The sequence below is a fragment of the Dendrobates tinctorius genome, unplaced genomic scaffold, assembly GCF_039654945.1.
Source record: "Dendrobates tinctorius isolate UK_male_01 unplaced genomic scaffold, ASM3965494v1 ptg000203l, whole genome shotgun sequence".
Classification (NCBI taxonomy): Eukaryota; Metazoa; Chordata; class Amphibia; order Anura; family Dendrobatidae; genus Dendrobates; species Dendrobates tinctorius.
In genome coordinates, this window is record NW_027361870.1 from 19,214,999 (window position 1) to 19,232,920 (window position 17,922).

Genomic DNA, 17,922 nt, shown 5'->3' on the forward strand with positions numbered 1-17,922 from the left:
TTTGGAGAAGGCACCCTTCAAATATCAGGGACCTGGAGTAGTTTGCCAAAGAAGAATGGTCTAAAATTCCAGCAGAGCATTGTAAGAAACTCATTGATGGTTACCGGAAGCGGTTGGTCGCAGTTATTTTGGCTAAAGGTTGTGCAATCAAGTATTAGGCTGAGGGTGCCAATACTTTTGTCCGGCCCATTTTTGGAGTTTTGTGTGAAATGATCAATGTTTTGCTTTTTGCTTCATTCTATTTTCTGTTTTTTCATTTAAGACAAATTAAATGAAGATAATAATACCAAAGAATTTGTGTTTGCAATCATTTTCAGGAAAAAACTGAATATTATCTGACAGAATTGCAGGGGTGTCAATACTTTTGGCCATGACTGTATAATAAGATAATGCCAATGTAGTAAAGAGTGCATCATTGGATTAGATCTAATAAAACTACACAAACAATGTACCAACAGGGACTATATTGTATATCTTTTTAAAGGGAACCTTTCATGTCGAAAGCATGATCTGAATGGCAGGCTGGATGTTATAGAGCAGGAGGAGACGATCAGATTGATATTCATTTTATTGGGAAAAGTTTCAGTAAAACTTGCATTGTATTTATTGAAATCCCTGCTGTTTGCATGCCTGTGACTCCAGGGGGTGGTCCCATTTAGTGACCTCCCATTGGACTCACATACATACATACAACAGGAATATAAGTGAATAAAATAAAACTTCTAATAAATCTTTTCAGCTTCTCCTCTATATCAAGCAGTCCATACATCGAGCTGTTTGTACTATGCAACAGGTTCCCTTTAAGGCTTAAATCATTATACTGTTATAGGCTGTCCATAGCAGTACTATGGTAACTTCATTCCTTTACTCCATCAGAGCTTATTCCCCTCCATTAGTTCTGAAAACATTATTCGGTAAAAAGTCAGAGATGGGAATCACAGGGGTAAACGAGCATCGGGGCCTCCTTTCTTATGAGCCAGCCCTTTTTTTTATTGAGCCCCTTTATTATCTTCAGCTCTGTCTCCTGCTAATCATTACACTGATTTTGATGTGTTATTATATTATTATTATTATTTATTGTTATAGCACCATTTATTCCATGGCGCTTTACACGTAAGGAGGGGTATACATAATAAAAACAAGTACAATAATGTTAAACAATACAAGTCATAACTGGTACAGGAGGAGAGAGGACCCTGCCCGCAAAGGCTCACAATCTACATGATTATAGCAGTTTATCTTACAGCAAACCCAGTAAACACGCACCAAGAAGGATTTCTTCCAGCCAGCTAGTGTAAAGCTATCTACAATCTATCTCCAATGCCATTTCTTCCAGCCAGCTAGTGTAAAGCTATCTACAATCTATCTCCAATGCAATTTCTTCCAGACAGCTAGTGTAAAGCTATCTACAATCTATCTCCAATGCCATTTCTTCCAGCCAGCTAGTGTAAAGCTATCTACAATCTATCTCCAATGCAATTTCGTCCAGCATAACAACCCCTGGCCTTGACAGATTGCTGAATAGGAGCAATGGAACAAGAAACACAGGAAATGTCAATTACCAGCCTCCATTTCCAATCACTACAAATACTACTAATAATAATGTATGCTAATCATACCAGAAATTACCTACTTTTTTGTTTTCAATGCCAGTTACACCAAATAACATTCTTGGAATGTTTCTAACAATGTGATCTGGAACGAACGAGTGAAACATTTTGTAAGTCATAATTACTCACTAATGGCTTGCACGTTTCAGTTAGAATTAAAGTGTTTAATTAGCAATCTTTTTTGGCACCGAATTACACAGCAACTGAACATCTATCCAAAAATATCAAATGTCAAAAAAGGATACATCACCTTTGATCTCCAGCAATGGATGTATATGTTTGGACTTTGCCATCAAAAATGACTACTATTGAAAACTGTCCACTACACTCTTCAATATGGTTGAAAAAAAAATGCACTGGGCAAGTACATGTCAAAAAGACACTATTATGTAGATGTTTGGATGGCAGAACACCAAAGGCACCTTAAATGGGAATTTGTTACTAGGCTTGTGCCACCTAATATGAGAGCAGAATAATGTAGGGGCAAAGACCCTGATTCCAGTAATGTGTCAGGTACTGGGATGTTTGCGGTAGTCTTAATAAAATCACTGTTTCATCAACAGGAGACTATCACTAGTCTTGCTGTCATGTTGTCCTCCATATTCATGGGCTCTGTATAATCCCGGCTCCTGCCACGGATTGGCAGCTTCTTGCCTATGCACAGTGTACACAGAAAGCTGCCAATCAGTTGTGAGGGTGGGGTTATACACAGATCAGCACTCAGGGAACTGATAGATCTGTAGCAGTTAAAGGAGTGATTTTATCAAAAGTAAAACAAGCAGCCCAGTAAGTGATACTGTACATTGCTGGGATCAGAGTGTCTACCCGTACATCATGCTGATGAAACCTGGTGAAAAACTCCCTTTAAGCATACGCATTGCTAAGTTTCTAGCATGTGTTAAAAGCAGTGCTCCAATTGTAGGTACAGTAAATAAGGCCTAATTTAGTTATTTGACTATCTCCCATAAAAGTTATTGGAGGCTACCAAACTTGAGTCAGTGCTATTTTGACATTCATGGCATTAAGCATCTCTCATGGGAAACCCACAAATTCTTTGGACTGTTATGAAGGTTTTCCTCTGTACAGAAGACCTCGAACTACATGATGCATCAGAGGAGTTCAATCCAGTCCTGGGAGAATTTGGAGTGTTACAAGCATCTTTACTGAGCAGTTGGAGGCTTTGCGATTCACGGCAAAATGTATCGTGATTCATGGATAAACAAGTCAATGTGAATCAAATTTTTGGGAAAAATTTGAAGAAGCTGGCAAATTCTAATGTCAAAAGACTTCCAGTAGGATTCTATCATTAACCTGTCCACGTGTCTATAATAATTCCCCAAGGTCAGCACAGGACTGACGTGCACTCCAAGTGTAATCATGAAGAAGATCAAAGTTGATGTAACATAGTAACATAGTTTTGAAGGCTGAAGGAAGACCTTATGTCCATCTAGTTCAGCCTATTTTTAGTGCAGCTGTTCTGCATTGTTGATCCTGGAGAAGGCAAAAAACCCACAGAGTAGAAGCCAATTTTCTCCATAGGGAAAAAAATTCCTTCCCCTTAGCTGGGTCAATCATCTACCTATAGTATTATGTTATTCGTAACCTTCTATACTGTTACTCACAAGAAAAGCATCCATTCCTTTCTTAAATTCATTCAGTGAGTTGGCCATCACCACTTCCTCAGGAAGAGAATTCCAGAGCCTCACTGCTCTTACCGTGAAGAACCCTCTTCTATGCTGGTGCAGAAATTGTCTTTCCTCCAAACGAAGAGAATGTAAAAAATGTCTACATAAGATCTGAGAGGTGAAGGATTCTATACTGACATTTACCGGACTCTCCTTTTTATTCTGCAATATCCTTAGTAAACGCGAGTCGTTCAGCTGTTGAAGATGGTCAGATGCCAAAGCCGCAGGTTATGTCCTCCAAGGTGTTTGGAAAAGAATCTATAACCTAATGACATTATAAATGCTGAATTTGATTAAGGCCTATAAAGTAGGAAATTATCTTGAGAGGGCTTTCCGATAGGAAGGAAACTCTTGGGTATGATGAAGCTTCTGTGCAAAGAAAACATCTATTAAGAGTAACAATAAAAGTTAACTTTATACAGATCTAGAATTTTATAACAATTTGTACAAGGCGAGTTTTATCTACATTAAATAGCTGCTTCTTTTTCCCTGTAATCTGATATTTGACATCCGTTGAATTCAACCTGCTACAACACATCACCCATATCGTTGCGTATATTGTGTGTAAATGGTGGAATTTCAGCTAAATGTATCCTTTAACATAGTATAGAGATATCAGAAAATAATATATGTGCTTGACCATTAGCCTAATTCCCTTTATAGAATATGTTCATGGCAGCCTATGATGCTGTCAAGATCCGGTCAGGAGTCCCATAGCCGGTCCGTGTATTGCGGTCCGTACTCAACGTGAGATACATGGACATCTGAATGAGGTCTTACCCCTATAGAACTGTATTTGGCAAACAGGGTTCTATGGAAGATTGCTTGTAATTGGGTGAGATGGTGCCCCGAAAAATGACGTTGTGTCACCTGTCACCTTACAGTCCGTATGTCGAAATAAATTCAACCTGTTCAAAGGTTTTTGTCAGTCAACGCATTTAAAAGGATTTTCCCACTATGGAAATGTATTACGAATCTACAGCGGCACCGTCCTCTAGAACAGAAGGACTCGGCATCCTATTCTTCCTCGCAGCACAGTCACATTTAGGAGGAGTGTGAATGAATTGCATCAGCCATGTATAACAGCTGAGCGCTCTACTCACCTGTCTACATCAGCCCCATTGAATCTGAATGGAGCAGTATCAAGTATAGGGAAAAGAAACAAGGGCTTAGCGCCTCAGTCCTAGTGCTCAGTGGAGGACCCACATGTATTACCTATACTATGGATAGGTAATAAATGTCAAGGGAACTGCTGGAAACCCACTTTAAAAGGAATCTGTTACCATGTCGAACAATATATTTGGTATATATCATGAAATAGGTTACTGCCTCACTGCTGCACTCTTTCCCTCCCCTCTCCGGTAAGTCTTTATACTGGCCTTTATCTACAGCTTTAGGGTCAATTGGCACATTACTATTTCTATTTTTACTTGGCACTTGCCTTATTACACTTTGTGACCGCTGCTGTAGTGATTCACCCTTAGGGTGCTTGTGTTGCACCTTGTTAGGATCTAGACATGTTTCCCAGTATTGATGCTTACCTGTTTCTCCATCTGGGGGAGTGTGAGAGGGTGTTCCATGGGATTTATTGTCCACAATTATTCATGAACATCTCTTTGTTACTTGTTTTCTTGTAATTCAGTATTAAATAAAAAATTTTGTATTTTTCTATATTTGATTAATTGCATGCTCTTTTTTCTCTTCGTTTCAGTCTCTAGAATCTGCAGCGCCCAGCAGCACTTATCAGTAATCATGGTAATTACTTTAGTGTAAGTTTAAGCCTACATTTTACTTCTGTACGGTTCCTATTTATGCACATACATATTTAGAGCAAATCATGAGAGAAGACTACAAATGCAAAATGCTTAAGAGTACTAATATTTCTAAATGTAAATCATATAGACAAAAACAGGGTGGGATAACAAATCAATTTAGAAAAAAAATTATTTTAAAATAGAATACATTTTATTGAGATAATTAAAATAAGTGCAAAGTCAGCGAAACAGTGGCACCACATGCCAGCAAAGGCAGAGTAAATACATTTTACAATACATTTTGTATTTATAGATCCAAAAGGTCCAAAAGAGACTATAACTACATGACACAGTCTATAAGACTATAATTATATAAGTTAGATATTTATATAGTATTTAGTAACTAACCTGTATAATCAATATCCTATATAGTAATAAACTCAATGTCAAGGCATAACATAAAAGATCACAGACCAAAGGTATATATTAGTATATTACAAAAGTAGTATTACCTAAGCTGCAGTGTGGTGTCGGAAACCCCTACGCGCATTTTGGCGCTCAAGCCTTCTTCCAGGCGAATGGCCACATATTATACCCAGAGTCCATAAATATATGCGTATAGCCAATAGTATCTGACATACCACCAATATGGGTTATGCCAAGGTGCATGCGAAAGCCGGTACCCACCCTTCAATCACGTCATCAGTAGTGTCATGGAGATGTCGCTGTCACGTGAGCAGGCGCCAGGCCAGGCAAACACAGCGTCATTATGGCAATATACGTGACCGAGCATGCAAGTGAAGGGGAGGAGAGCCCACATACGTACCACTGACAAAGAAGGAGGATTTGCGGAAAAGCGCCTATTAGCATTTTAAAATCAGTTCTGAAAGGAGCTGGGTTTATGTAAACCCCATCCAAAAATTGAGTGTCAAGCCCAGAAATTGTGCATTTATACATTGTGTGTACAATTATTAGGCAATTTGTATTTTTGGTGATTAATTTTATTATTGAATAACAGTGCTGACAGTGAGTCTAAAAGGTTTATAACCCTGAATAGTTAGGAAAGTAAAAGTGTGGTTTTGACTGTCTTAGGAGAATATCTGTGTGTGCAGAATTATTGGGCGACTATTAGTGTGCAGAATTATAATGCAACTAAATGAAAACTGTAAATTTTCACATCTCATCTGTTTATTTGTTCATGTGATAAAGTGAGAATAATAATAAACAACTCAAAATGTCCAAATATATATTTCTGATATTTAAAAAAAATATATATCAGTTAACAATATAGCTACCTATCAAAAACAGTGATAAGCTCCATCCATGGAGTCTATCAGTTTCTTTATCTGTTCACAATCAACTTTTTGGGCAGCACCAATCACAGCATCCCAGACACTGCTTTCTTTCACCCTAGATCTCCTGTTTATAAGGTTCTCACAAATTCTCAATAGGGTTTTTGGAAAAGTGAGGAAGGGGCCATGTAATCATCTTTCAGGCCTTTACTGGAAGCCGAGAAGTGGAGACTTTAATGCTTGCAATGGAGCACTGTCTTGCATAAAAATCATGGTTTTCTTGAAAGATGCAGACCTTTTCCTGGACCACTGCTTGAAGAAAATGTCTTCTAAAAACTGGCAGTAGGGTTGGAAGTTGATTTTGAGTCTATCTTCAACCCAAAAAGGGTCCAACTGGCTCACCTTTAATAATACCAACCCATAGCCATAATCCCTCAAAGTTGGAGTCTGTGCCCATTGTTGATCCAACCATGGGTCCATACATCTGGTCCATCAAGAGTTACACCCATCTCATCAATTCACAAAAAACCTTTAAAAAATCTGTCTTCAGATATTTCTTGGCCCAGTCTTGGATGTTTCAACTGTGCCTTGATCAGTGGTGGTTCGAGGTTCAGTGAAGTTTCCTTACCTTGGCCGTGTCTCTGAGCACTGAACATCTAGTACTTTTGGGCACTCCAGGGAGGTTGCAGTTCTGGAATATGACAACACTGGAGAATAATTGCTTCCTGTTCACTTCATGTTTGATTCTTCTCAAACCCGTAGCATCTAGTGTGTGATTTTTGTGACCCTGTTGACTATTTGCAACAATACTTTGGTTGGTCCTGTGATCATGCCCCAATATTTTAGCGATAGTGCTGCATTCCTCTGTAAGAGTTGTAATAATTTTTGACTTTTCAGAGTCAGCTAAATCTCTTTTTTTTGGCCCATTTTGCTTAAGGATGCCTAATAATTCTGTACACCTTGATAAAGAGTGTTATATCCTCAGGCCTTGCTCTCCCTCATTACACAAATACACATCACCTGATCTTCTTCATCAAGTTTATATAGAGCGGAGTTGAAAAATCGGCATTATTGAGTGTATTCTATGGCGGGACTTAAATCACATTTTGCCAATAACTTGGCCTTTAAAATACCAACATATTATCCTTGTGTATAATTACTGAAAGCAAAAGTGTGTGATAGATTTTTCTAACCATAGGAATTTAAATCTGTGCACTGTACAGTTTTCATATAAAAATGTCAGCATGGACAGTTTGGTGTGTCACCACATGTAATTTATACAAGGTAGATAGTAAATGTTCATTGTCCTCTGCTCACTGTCATTTCATATTCAATTCGCCGGGGAGAGTTTCTTAATCAAAGTTTTGGCTCTGTGAAGAGTTCATTATTTTTTACCACACTACAGTAGCTGTGACCATCGATCACATCAACAGTTACAATACAGTCTGTGACTTTCAAGTTATATATATCAGGAGAGTGAAATGAGTTTAGAGAAACGGGCTGTGCTGGCTCAAAAACTATTACTAAAATGTTTAAAGAGCTCATCACGGGATCACGGGGAAGGAATGAAGTTCTACACTTGCTGTCACCTAGTCGCCATTAATATTAATTTTTCCTATGAAGGTATGGCTTAACCAATGAGGAAGCTTGAAAAGTAGAGATATACAATTTACCACTATAGTTTCTGCCCTCCTTTAACTTCTTCACCACTGGGCAATTTTAAATTTTTTGTTTTTGTTTTTTCCTCCTCTTCTTCCAAGAGCCATAACTTTTTATTTTCTTGCCATATAGCCATAACAGGGCTTGTTTTTTTTTTTTACAGGACAAGTTGTACTTTTGATTGAGACCATTCATTCTGCCATATAGGGTACTGAAAAATGGGAAAAAAAATTGCAAGTGCGGTGAAATTGCAAAAAATTCCACAATGGTTTGTTGGTTTTATGGCCAGTTTATGACTTGCATCTCACATTTTTTACCACTTTTCCCCTTTGCAGGCTCTGTCTCTGATCTTTAGGTATCTCTGAACTAATGGGAATAGACAAGCTTCTATAATGTGTCCAATACACAGTAACAGAAACATTTAAGTCCTGTCTGGGATCATCGATCACACCATAACCATAGTTGATATCCTTTACAGCACTGTTTCCCAAACTCCAGTCCTCACGGGCCACCAACAAACCATGTTTTCAGGACTTCCTTAGTATTGCACAGGTGATGGAATTATTATTATGGAATTATTATCAAGTAATCACAAATTAACACAGGTTTTCTCACCTGTGCAAACCCTACCGTAATGACTTCCTGAAAACATGATTTGCTGGGGACCATGAGGACTGGAGTCTAGGAAACATTAGGGTACAATAACAACCATCATGACCTCACCCTAAACCCTGAGTCCAGTTTTTATATTAGAAAGTAAAATTAACTGATTTATAAAATAGTTGTATTTTTTTAGAATGAAAAACAAGAGGTTCAGTTGAGTTTCACATAACTTTACCTTGGGCTTTTCATCCAGTATTTGCTGTCGAATCTCCTTGTGTTTCTCTGCCAGCTTTTCCTGCCTTTTGCTTTGAGCATCTTCTAGCTGTAAAATTTAAATGCAATGAGTTTAGATGGACAAACATAAAAAATAAAACATTTCGGTAACAATTTTCATAAAAAAACCCTAAGGCTGTGTGCCCACGTAAGCGTTTTTTGTCCGTGTTTTTTAAGCGTTTTACTGGCAAAAATGCTTAAAAATCGCTTAAAAGAAGCATCCCATTTATTTTAATGCATTTTGCACTTTTTGTGCATATTGATGCGCTTTTTTCCGCGACAAAAAAACGCTTTGCGGTAAAAAACGCAGCATGCTCATTAATTTTGCGGAAAAGTCTGCGGTTTTAGCTATTTTCTATGTCTGGGGATGCGCAGAAAAAAACGCATCAAAAACGCGCTTTTTTGCGCAAAAAACACGTGGAAAACGCGCAAAAAATGCGCGGAAAAAAATGTGCGTTTTCTGGGAAGGAGTCCGATTTTCATGCAGAAATTTTCTGCATACGTGGGCACATAGCCTAAAGCAGATGTCAATTAAAATGTTTTCTCTCATCACGTGGCATGTAACATTACAGTATAGGAGGCTCACCTTTGTTTCAGCTGTGAGATCAAAAGTAAATCAGCAGATTTTCAACAAGACTAGTCAGAAAATGGGAACATCCCCTTTATTTTTGATGCACTCAAGCAAAAACTCATTACTGCTTTCAATGTGCTATCTAAAACAGATACTGGGTGCCTCACATTCTTCTACAGGGATGGGGAACCTGTGACCTGCGGGCCATTTGTGCCCCGCCATGACCTTTTCACCGGCCGTATGGGCAGATTCCCGGGGACTGTAGTGCTCAGGCCAGAGGTTGTATTTTCAGACTGCCGGCTCTTGAAGTCTTTCTTGCACTGTAAGCACTCACATACGGCTGGATAGTACCAGCATCTGGACATACTTTGTGGGTGGAGTTAGTGCGCGATGTGCCCCCATCCCACAGATGAAGAGAGCAGAAGCCCCCGTTCCTCCTGTGATGTTTATGTCCCAGCCTCAATGTTTCCTTTAATGTATATGCTCCAGCCCCAATATCTCCTATTGAATATGCTGCATCCCCAGTGTTTTATATGTAAAGTATATACAGCAGTCCCAGCATCTCCTATGTGATGTATATGCTGCAGCCCCAGCGCTTCCTATGTGATGTATATGCTGTAGCAGAGTTTATATTTTGAAAATCCACCCGTACACAGGAGAACTTCACTGAGCAAGTTATCTTGAATAAACAGCATTTACTTCTTATGGGTAAACATGAGATAAGAATTCAGAAGCACACAGCCCCTGCTGCTGGTATAATACAGTCAAAAGCGAAAGTAATACTAACATCAACAATAGAGATTCCCTCCCCACAATACAGCAAACATATAACTTCACACTATCGCCATCTGCTGTCAGGGTCAGGCTAGTGTAAAGTCCTCCTTTCATTTATAATAAGTCCATTTCTGTTGCATATGCCAACACCCTTTCTCAACAGTAAGGACTTATTCAGTCAAACCCAACTTTTTTATTAGTCTCTGGTGTTTATCAGCATTCAACGCCTTCGTGAAGATGTCTGCTGTCATTTCTTCAGTAGGACAATATTCTAACTTCAAGACTCCTTGTTCCTGATGATCTCTCAAAAAATGATACTTCACATCAATATGCTTGGTTTTTGGATTGACTCTTTCCATCTGAGCAAGAACAAGAAATCCTTGATTGTCCTCTTTCAATTTTGTCGGTTCCAACTGTGGTTGTCCTAAGTCTGTCAACAATTGTCATAACCACAGAACTTCTTAACTTGCATGTGCTGCGGCAACATACTATGCTTCTGTTGAAGACAGTGTCACAATTGACTGTTTCTTACTTGTCCAACTTATTGGTCCACCTGAGAGGAAAAAAATATGTCCACTGGTAGATCTTCTGTCAGTTGGATCTCCAGCCCAATCTGCATCAACGTATCCTGTTAAAATGCAATTATCACTTGTGGGTAGTTTGAGCTTAACGTTGCTGGTTCCTTTCAAATAACGCATTACTCTCTTTACAGCATTTCAATCACCTTTATTTGGTTTTGACACCTTTCTACTCAGGATTCCTACTGCTGCTGCGATGTCTGGCCTTGTAACAGTTGCTAGATACAGTAGTTTTCCTATTGCTGTTCTGTACTCTTCATTATTTGGTAACACATTTTTCTCACTATTCATATCTTTAAGATAATTAGTTTCCATTGGAGACTTTACTGTTTTTGCATCCTTCAATCCAAATTTTTCTGTTATGTCTTGAATCATGTGATTTTGATTCAGTAGGAAACTTCTGTCTTCTTCTCTTTCTATCTGTATTCCTAGGTACTGTTTCACATTTCCCAAGTCTTTGATTTCAATATGTTGCTTCAGGACTTTTAGAATGTTTTCTTTATCCCTTTCTTGTTCAGAACAAATCAAAATGTCATCTACATATATAAGTACATGAATCCATCTATTCATCAGCCTTTTTGTGTACAAGCATGGATCAGCTTTGCTTCTTTGAAATTTTTCATTTGTAAGCACTTCTGTGATGTTGTCAGTCCACGCTTTAGCAGCTTGCTTTAAACCATATATGCTTTTCTGTAGTTTGAAACTTTGTTTTGGTTTCTTTCATCTTTGAATCCTGGAGTTTGTTCCATGTAAATGTCTTCTGTTAAATCTCCATTCAAAAATGCTGTCTTTACATCCAGATTTATCAGTTCCATCTGTTTCATTGTTGCAACTGTAAGTAAAGTTCCTATTGTAGTATGTTTGACAACTGGAGCAAATGTCTCATCATAGTCTTCTCCATATTTTTGAGAATACCCTTTAGCTACGAGTCTTGCTCGGTATCTTTCAGGTGTGCCATCTGTTTGGTATTTTACTTTAAAAATCCATTTACATACTATGGCTTTTCTTCCTTCTGGTAAATCTGTCAGTGTCCATGTATTTGAGTCATGCATGGATTTCATTTCTGTTTCTGTTGCTTCGATCGATTTATTAGCTTCTTCTTGAGGGAGTTTAGATATGTCTTCCCAAGAAATAGGTTCATAAATTTTACTTGTGCTTGTCTTGTATGAAAGACGTTTTGGTGGTTTACCTTTGTTTTCTCTCATTGAATGTCTTGGTTCTGTGTCTGTTTGTAGTTGTAGTTCTTCATTTTCAGTATTCTGTTCTTCATCAATTTCAACTACTTTCTCATCAAATACTTCTTCAGCTATGTCACTGCTGTTTTCTCATTTTTTGTGTCAATTGAAATTATAGTGTCTTCATTTAGATCCTCAATGAATGTCACACTGTTACTCACCGTGACTCTGTCTGTTTTGGGATCTAGGATTCTGTATCCCTTGCAATGTTCACTAGATCCAACAAATATACCCTCCATGGATCTGTTTTGAAGTTTGGAACATTTTTCTGTTGGAATGAATATAAAAACTTTACATCCAAAAACTTTTAAATGATTGACATTTAGTTTCATACCTTGCCACAGTTCATATGGAGCTGTCACTGCTGCCTCACCGCAATATTTCTCTGGTAGTTTGGAATCTGTCAGCATACATCTAATCATTTCTGTCAGAGTTCTGATTTTCCTTTCTGCTACTCCATTTTGTTCAGGTGTGTACAGAACAGTTTTCTGGTGTTCTATACCATTTGGTCTTAAGTAGTTTTCTATTTTGTGACCTGTAAATTCACCTCCATTATCACTTCTGATGACAATTGGCTTCCTTTGAAATCTGTTACTCGACCTTGTTACGTAGTCTACAAGTTTATCAAAAACTTCACTTTTGTTCTTAATTAAGTATGTGACTGTATCTTGAGTAGTCATCTATGAAAGTCACCATGTATCTATTTCCTCCTGATGTAGTCACTTGCATGGGTCCACATATGTCAGTACGCACCAAATCAAGTGGTCTTTTGCTTTTCATCTCACTTTCTTTTGGAATAGATATTCTTGTGGCTTTAGATTTTATGCAACATTCACATCTTACGGTAATTGAGCAATCTGATATATTTAGATCTTTTGTCAATTCTTTTCAGCAAACATATAACTTCACACTATCGCATTCTGCTGTCAGGCTAGTGTAAAGTCCTCCTTTCATTTATAATAAGTCCATTTCTGTTGCATATGCCAACATATACTGCAGCCTCAGTGTCTCTTATGTAAATGTATATGCTGCAGCCCCAGCATCTCCTACAGTATGTGATGTATATGCTCCTGTCCCAGCATTTCCAATGTGATGTATATGCTGCAGCTCCAGCATCTCCTATGTGATGTATATGATGCAGTACCAGCGACTCCTGTGTGATGTGAAGAGAGGCCAACTTACTGCTCAAATCAGTTATATACAAAAGTTATCACAAAAAAAACCTAGAAAAGCAGTTGTGAGTATCAACATGATCAATATCACCTGACATCACAGTTGCACCAAAGAAAAGCAGCTCCAGCCATCACATTAGGGGTAATTTAATTAATTGTTTGGCCAAATACAGCAAAGTAATTTTCAAGTTGATTTTTTTGGGCGGCCCCCGAATGATGGTATAAATATCCAAATGGCCCTTGGCAGATAAAAGGTTCCCCAATCCCCACCCTTGTTTTACTGTAACCTGATTATGGGTTCGCTCTTCTTCTCCCTAGGTCTATGCATCCTTTTTTCCTTTTTCTTCTTTGAGTCCCTACTTTTACCTTGTTCCTCCAAAACAATCTAATTTGCAAAGTGCTAGAGCTTTTAATTGTTATTTTATTTTACAATGCTTTCATTTTCCAAAATGAAGCTTTGCACGCTACGTGAATGGACACTAGTAAGGCCCAGACAGGTAACAGAGTTAACATCGGATGACTTCTATATGAGTGATAATGCTCCTATAGACAGTGAATGTAGTGACCAAGCATACCATGTAGTAATTCATTTGCACAGGGATATTGTAATTGCTGGGGGTCGCTGTCTTCACTCCATCCCCAGAGATAAAAAGAACCAATCTATTGAGCCAAGATTAAAAAACATATAGGCCTGTCTAACTAAGAATCAGTGGGCCCAATAACAGCTCCACCTGTTTGCAGAATTTGGGATTATTACCTCAACCAGTTCCAAAGCTCAGAGAGAACAAGGCAACAAAGGAATCTAAAGCTATAAAGAATTTCTCATGGACTGAAGTGGATTTTTGGCTTAAGAAGAATGAAAGAATGTACGATTGTATTCCATTCAATGGCATTATATATTAGTCTAGTCTGGGAGCAGTATACCCCAAGCCTATGAGCATCTCAGCCAGAAATTTCCTATTAAAATGCACCTATCTATCATATCTACATACTGGAATTCTCCTTTATTTAATTTATTTCCTTTTTTCACTAGTTTAAGGACATGTAATACCGCAGCTGAATAATGGTAATGTCAGTATAATCTACTTCCTTCCGTTGGCTGAACAGAAGATTCCACCAGAAAATCAATGTATATGATTAATAGAATGGAATCTTCCTTGTAATCAATCTTGTATAACACAACTTGCTCAGACTGCAGTGTAGACCACGTCCCACTGCAACCAGTAAAAGTTTCCCTTGTAACCAGCTCATAAAGAAGTATAGCCGACAGGTGCTCAATTACAAATCCAGCAATAGAACATGTATTAACTGCACGCATATGGCAGGCAGGGGCATGTGAATGATGCTGTACAGATGAAAATGGAGACCCCGCAGCTACATACTGAAAAGCAGGAACCCTATGTGCCAGCATATGGTGCCTCTCTGCTGCACAATAATACAGCAGGGCTTTTTCTGGAGCCTACCTCCAGAAATCAGCACCCAGTGGAACTTCCTTCTAAAGGGAACCTGACAGGCCACCAACCCAACAGAATTTGTATATTCATTTCTAAACACCCTTCCTAACAAGCCCTTTATCAGCATGCTATCAAGCCCCTGTGGACGTGGTAACATGGTTTACAATAGCTGGCGTTATGGCTTGCTCTCTACAGATCTCGCATATGTGTGTGACTTTTTTGCCTACACATCATTGCGCCTCTGAAATGGAGTTTAGAAAAAAATAGAGAAATGCTGGTGGATTGGAGGACATGGGAGACCTGTCAGGTTATTTTTAACATTGCCATTATTAGCTAAACCGGTGGCATGTATTACCCAATGGTCACCAACACTTTACAACAAACCAGTGCCTGACTAATAACAACGTGGCAAATATCAGACCTGCTCGGATCCAGGCAGGAATATGGCATTAATCATTCTTATTTGATAGGGCGGCATGGTGGCTCAGTGGTTAGGACTGCAGCCTTGTTGGGGTCCTGGGTTCAAATCCCACCAAGGACAATATCTGAAAGGAGTTTGTATGTTCACCCCGTGTTTGTGTAGGTCTCCTCCGGTTTCCTCCCAGATTCCAAAGGCATACTGATAGGGAATTTAGATTGTGAGCCTCATTGGTGACAGTGATAAAGTCTGTAAAGCGCTGTGGAATTAATGGCGCTATATAAATCAGTAAAATAAATAAAAAAAATAGTGGTCTATGAGAAAAGAGGTCTATTCAGGGAATATAAAACTTGCTGTACGCGTTTCTTGCCGTGAATATCGAAGATAAAGTAGAGATCTTCGAAAGACAAATAGCAGTATGGTGCATGCGCACTACTGCTTTTCGAGTTTGCCCGCAGTTGGGCAAAGCATACTGCGCACGTGCGAGATCCTATTTGAATGCGCACGTGAGAAATCTCTACGCGATCTTCAATATTCACGGCAAGGAACTCGTACAACAAGACGAGGAGGGGTGGAGTGAAAGAACCGAAGCAACGACCATCGGAACGGACTGAACACATTACCATACAGCGCGGGAGCAATAAAAAAGGTTTTTATGGGGAGTCAGGGGGTTTCAGAAGTAGCTGTGGAATGCATAGCAAACACTCAACTGATATTTTTAGCTGGTAGGCCAAAAAAGAGGTGACAGTTTCCCTTTAAAGAGTATGCTTACATCGTTTTTTACAACGATTTTGAAGTTGATGTGTTTCAAAAGCCACATGAAAAATCGCTTCAAATTCTCATTGAATACTCTTTGATACAAATAATATTGATTTTGATGTGGATCTGCTTCAAAAGTAGATTTGGAACACAGTCAGCTCACCTAAACTTCCAAACGCTGCAAGTCAGGCACATCCCATGCACAAAACACTTGGAGCACGGCAAGATGAAAGTAGGAAGAGGTAAGATCCAGCAGTAGGGCTCATGCCTGGTTAAAATGCATCTTCGTTATAGTAGATCAGTAAAAAAAAAAAATCTGAATAAATCATACAAAAAGCAATGATTAAGGAATATCTCTGAAACGTTTGCAACTTTTAACTTTTGTATGATTTATTCCAAGTTAGTTTACTGATCTACAATAAAGAAGATGCATTTTAACAAGTCATGGCACTGAGATCATCTACTGCTGGATATGCTTCAAAATCCACATCACATCAATAACTCTGTGTGAACGTGCCCATACAGTGTGGCTCCAGAGGAAGAGGCAGAGAAAAACCATATCAGAGGGGTCAACTTTAATTAAGAGGAAAAAGACATCAGTAATTCTCTCTGGAAGACTGGCACTGAGGGCAACACTTCATACTTTATTATAAAGCATAACTGATAATAACTAGGATTATTAGAGATTACTTTTCTAGGTTTAGTAGATGAATTTTAACATGTAAAATGCTTCTTAAATTTGACCCTTTACTTCTCAATTGGTGTTAAAATTGATTGGTATTCCTTTCTACAGATTAATGTTAGCAGGTAAGAAACATCAGTGAGGACAATTCTGATTGTCTGTGGGTTTTTTTTTTCTAGAGCTTCTAGGTACCTACAATAATCCAATAGACTTATGAACACTTCCCCCATTGTAGTAAAACAATATTAATATTTTTTGGGAAACGGCTAATTTGCACAATATTCTGTACAATAGTATATGTGAAGGATAGTTATCTGCAGTCATGTCCAAAAGTGTTGGCACTTTTGAAATTATTCCAGAAAATGAAGTATTTCTCCCAGAAAAAGATTACAATTACACAAGTTTTGTTGAACACGTGTGTGATTCCTTTGTACGTTGGAACAACACAAAAACAAACTGAGAAAAATAGGCAAAGTACTCCTACAACTATACCATGAGATGGTGCAGAGCTGGCATACAATATGGCATTAGGCGGACATAAAAGCACCTTTCTAGATCACCACTGGCCTCTACTAGTAGATTTCACATCCCCCATTGCCTTTGCTTTCAAGCACCATATTAGCATACCTCCCTGGATTTACTTGGTGAAGTGCTTTAAATTTCATCCAATTTATGAGGAAACATTTCCAAGCGGTTTATGCAAATATGCATTAGAATGATTTTGGGTAATTAAAATGCTAAGAAATAAAAATTGGCTTCAAGTACGTTCTCCACTTATCAGATTTTATAATTAAAAAATGCTAATACCACACACGGTAACGACTCACAGTAGGAGAGGTGTGCTATCTATGAAGCTTTGGCTGGTTCAGCGACTATATCATACTGATATCTTCATGCCACAAATATACATCTGAGGAGACTGAATTGTTGATACTGTATACAATGATCATAATATTGGTTAATCAATGTCATTCTGCCCGTAATGGCAAACATTTTTGGGGTCAATTTTTCTCTTAAATTCCTGCCATGACTGCATGGGTGGTTTGTTAGAAACAATTGATATTAAGTTCTGTGTTATTCATAGGATTCATTGAGCACCTTACTTTTTTAAAAAAAACAAAGCCAAGCATGATCTGAAAATAAAAATAAAATGTATTTTCCCCTACCAATCACTTGCCACTGCTCCATAATGCTGACTTGGTGCAGCACTTGATAACTCCTTCTACAAAGCATAAAGTGGGGCCCACCGAACTCAATGGACTCATTGTCTACAAAGTTGTAAAGAGTTATGCAGTCCTATATATGCATAGGGTCCCGGGCTCTGCTCACATCTGAAATCCATAAAAGTAAATTATATATATACAGTTGGTATGGAAAGTATTCAGACCCCTTTACATTTTTTT

General features: G+C 38.3%; 1 protein-coding gene across 1 annotated transcript in view; it reads right to left on the reverse strand.

Annotated features, from left to right (window-relative positions):
- The window catches only part of PLCB1 (phospholipase C beta 1), a 1,254,316-nt gene that overhangs the window by 46,302 nt on the left and 1,190,092 nt on the right, over nucleotides 1-17,922 (reverse strand). The window contains exon 31 of the mRNA XM_073553862.1: nucleotides 8,839-8,925. Within this exon, the coding sequence (XP_073409963.1) occupies nucleotides 8,839-8,925 (87 nt within the window). The remainder of the gene's footprint in view (nucleotides 1-8,838; nucleotides 8,926-17,922) is intronic.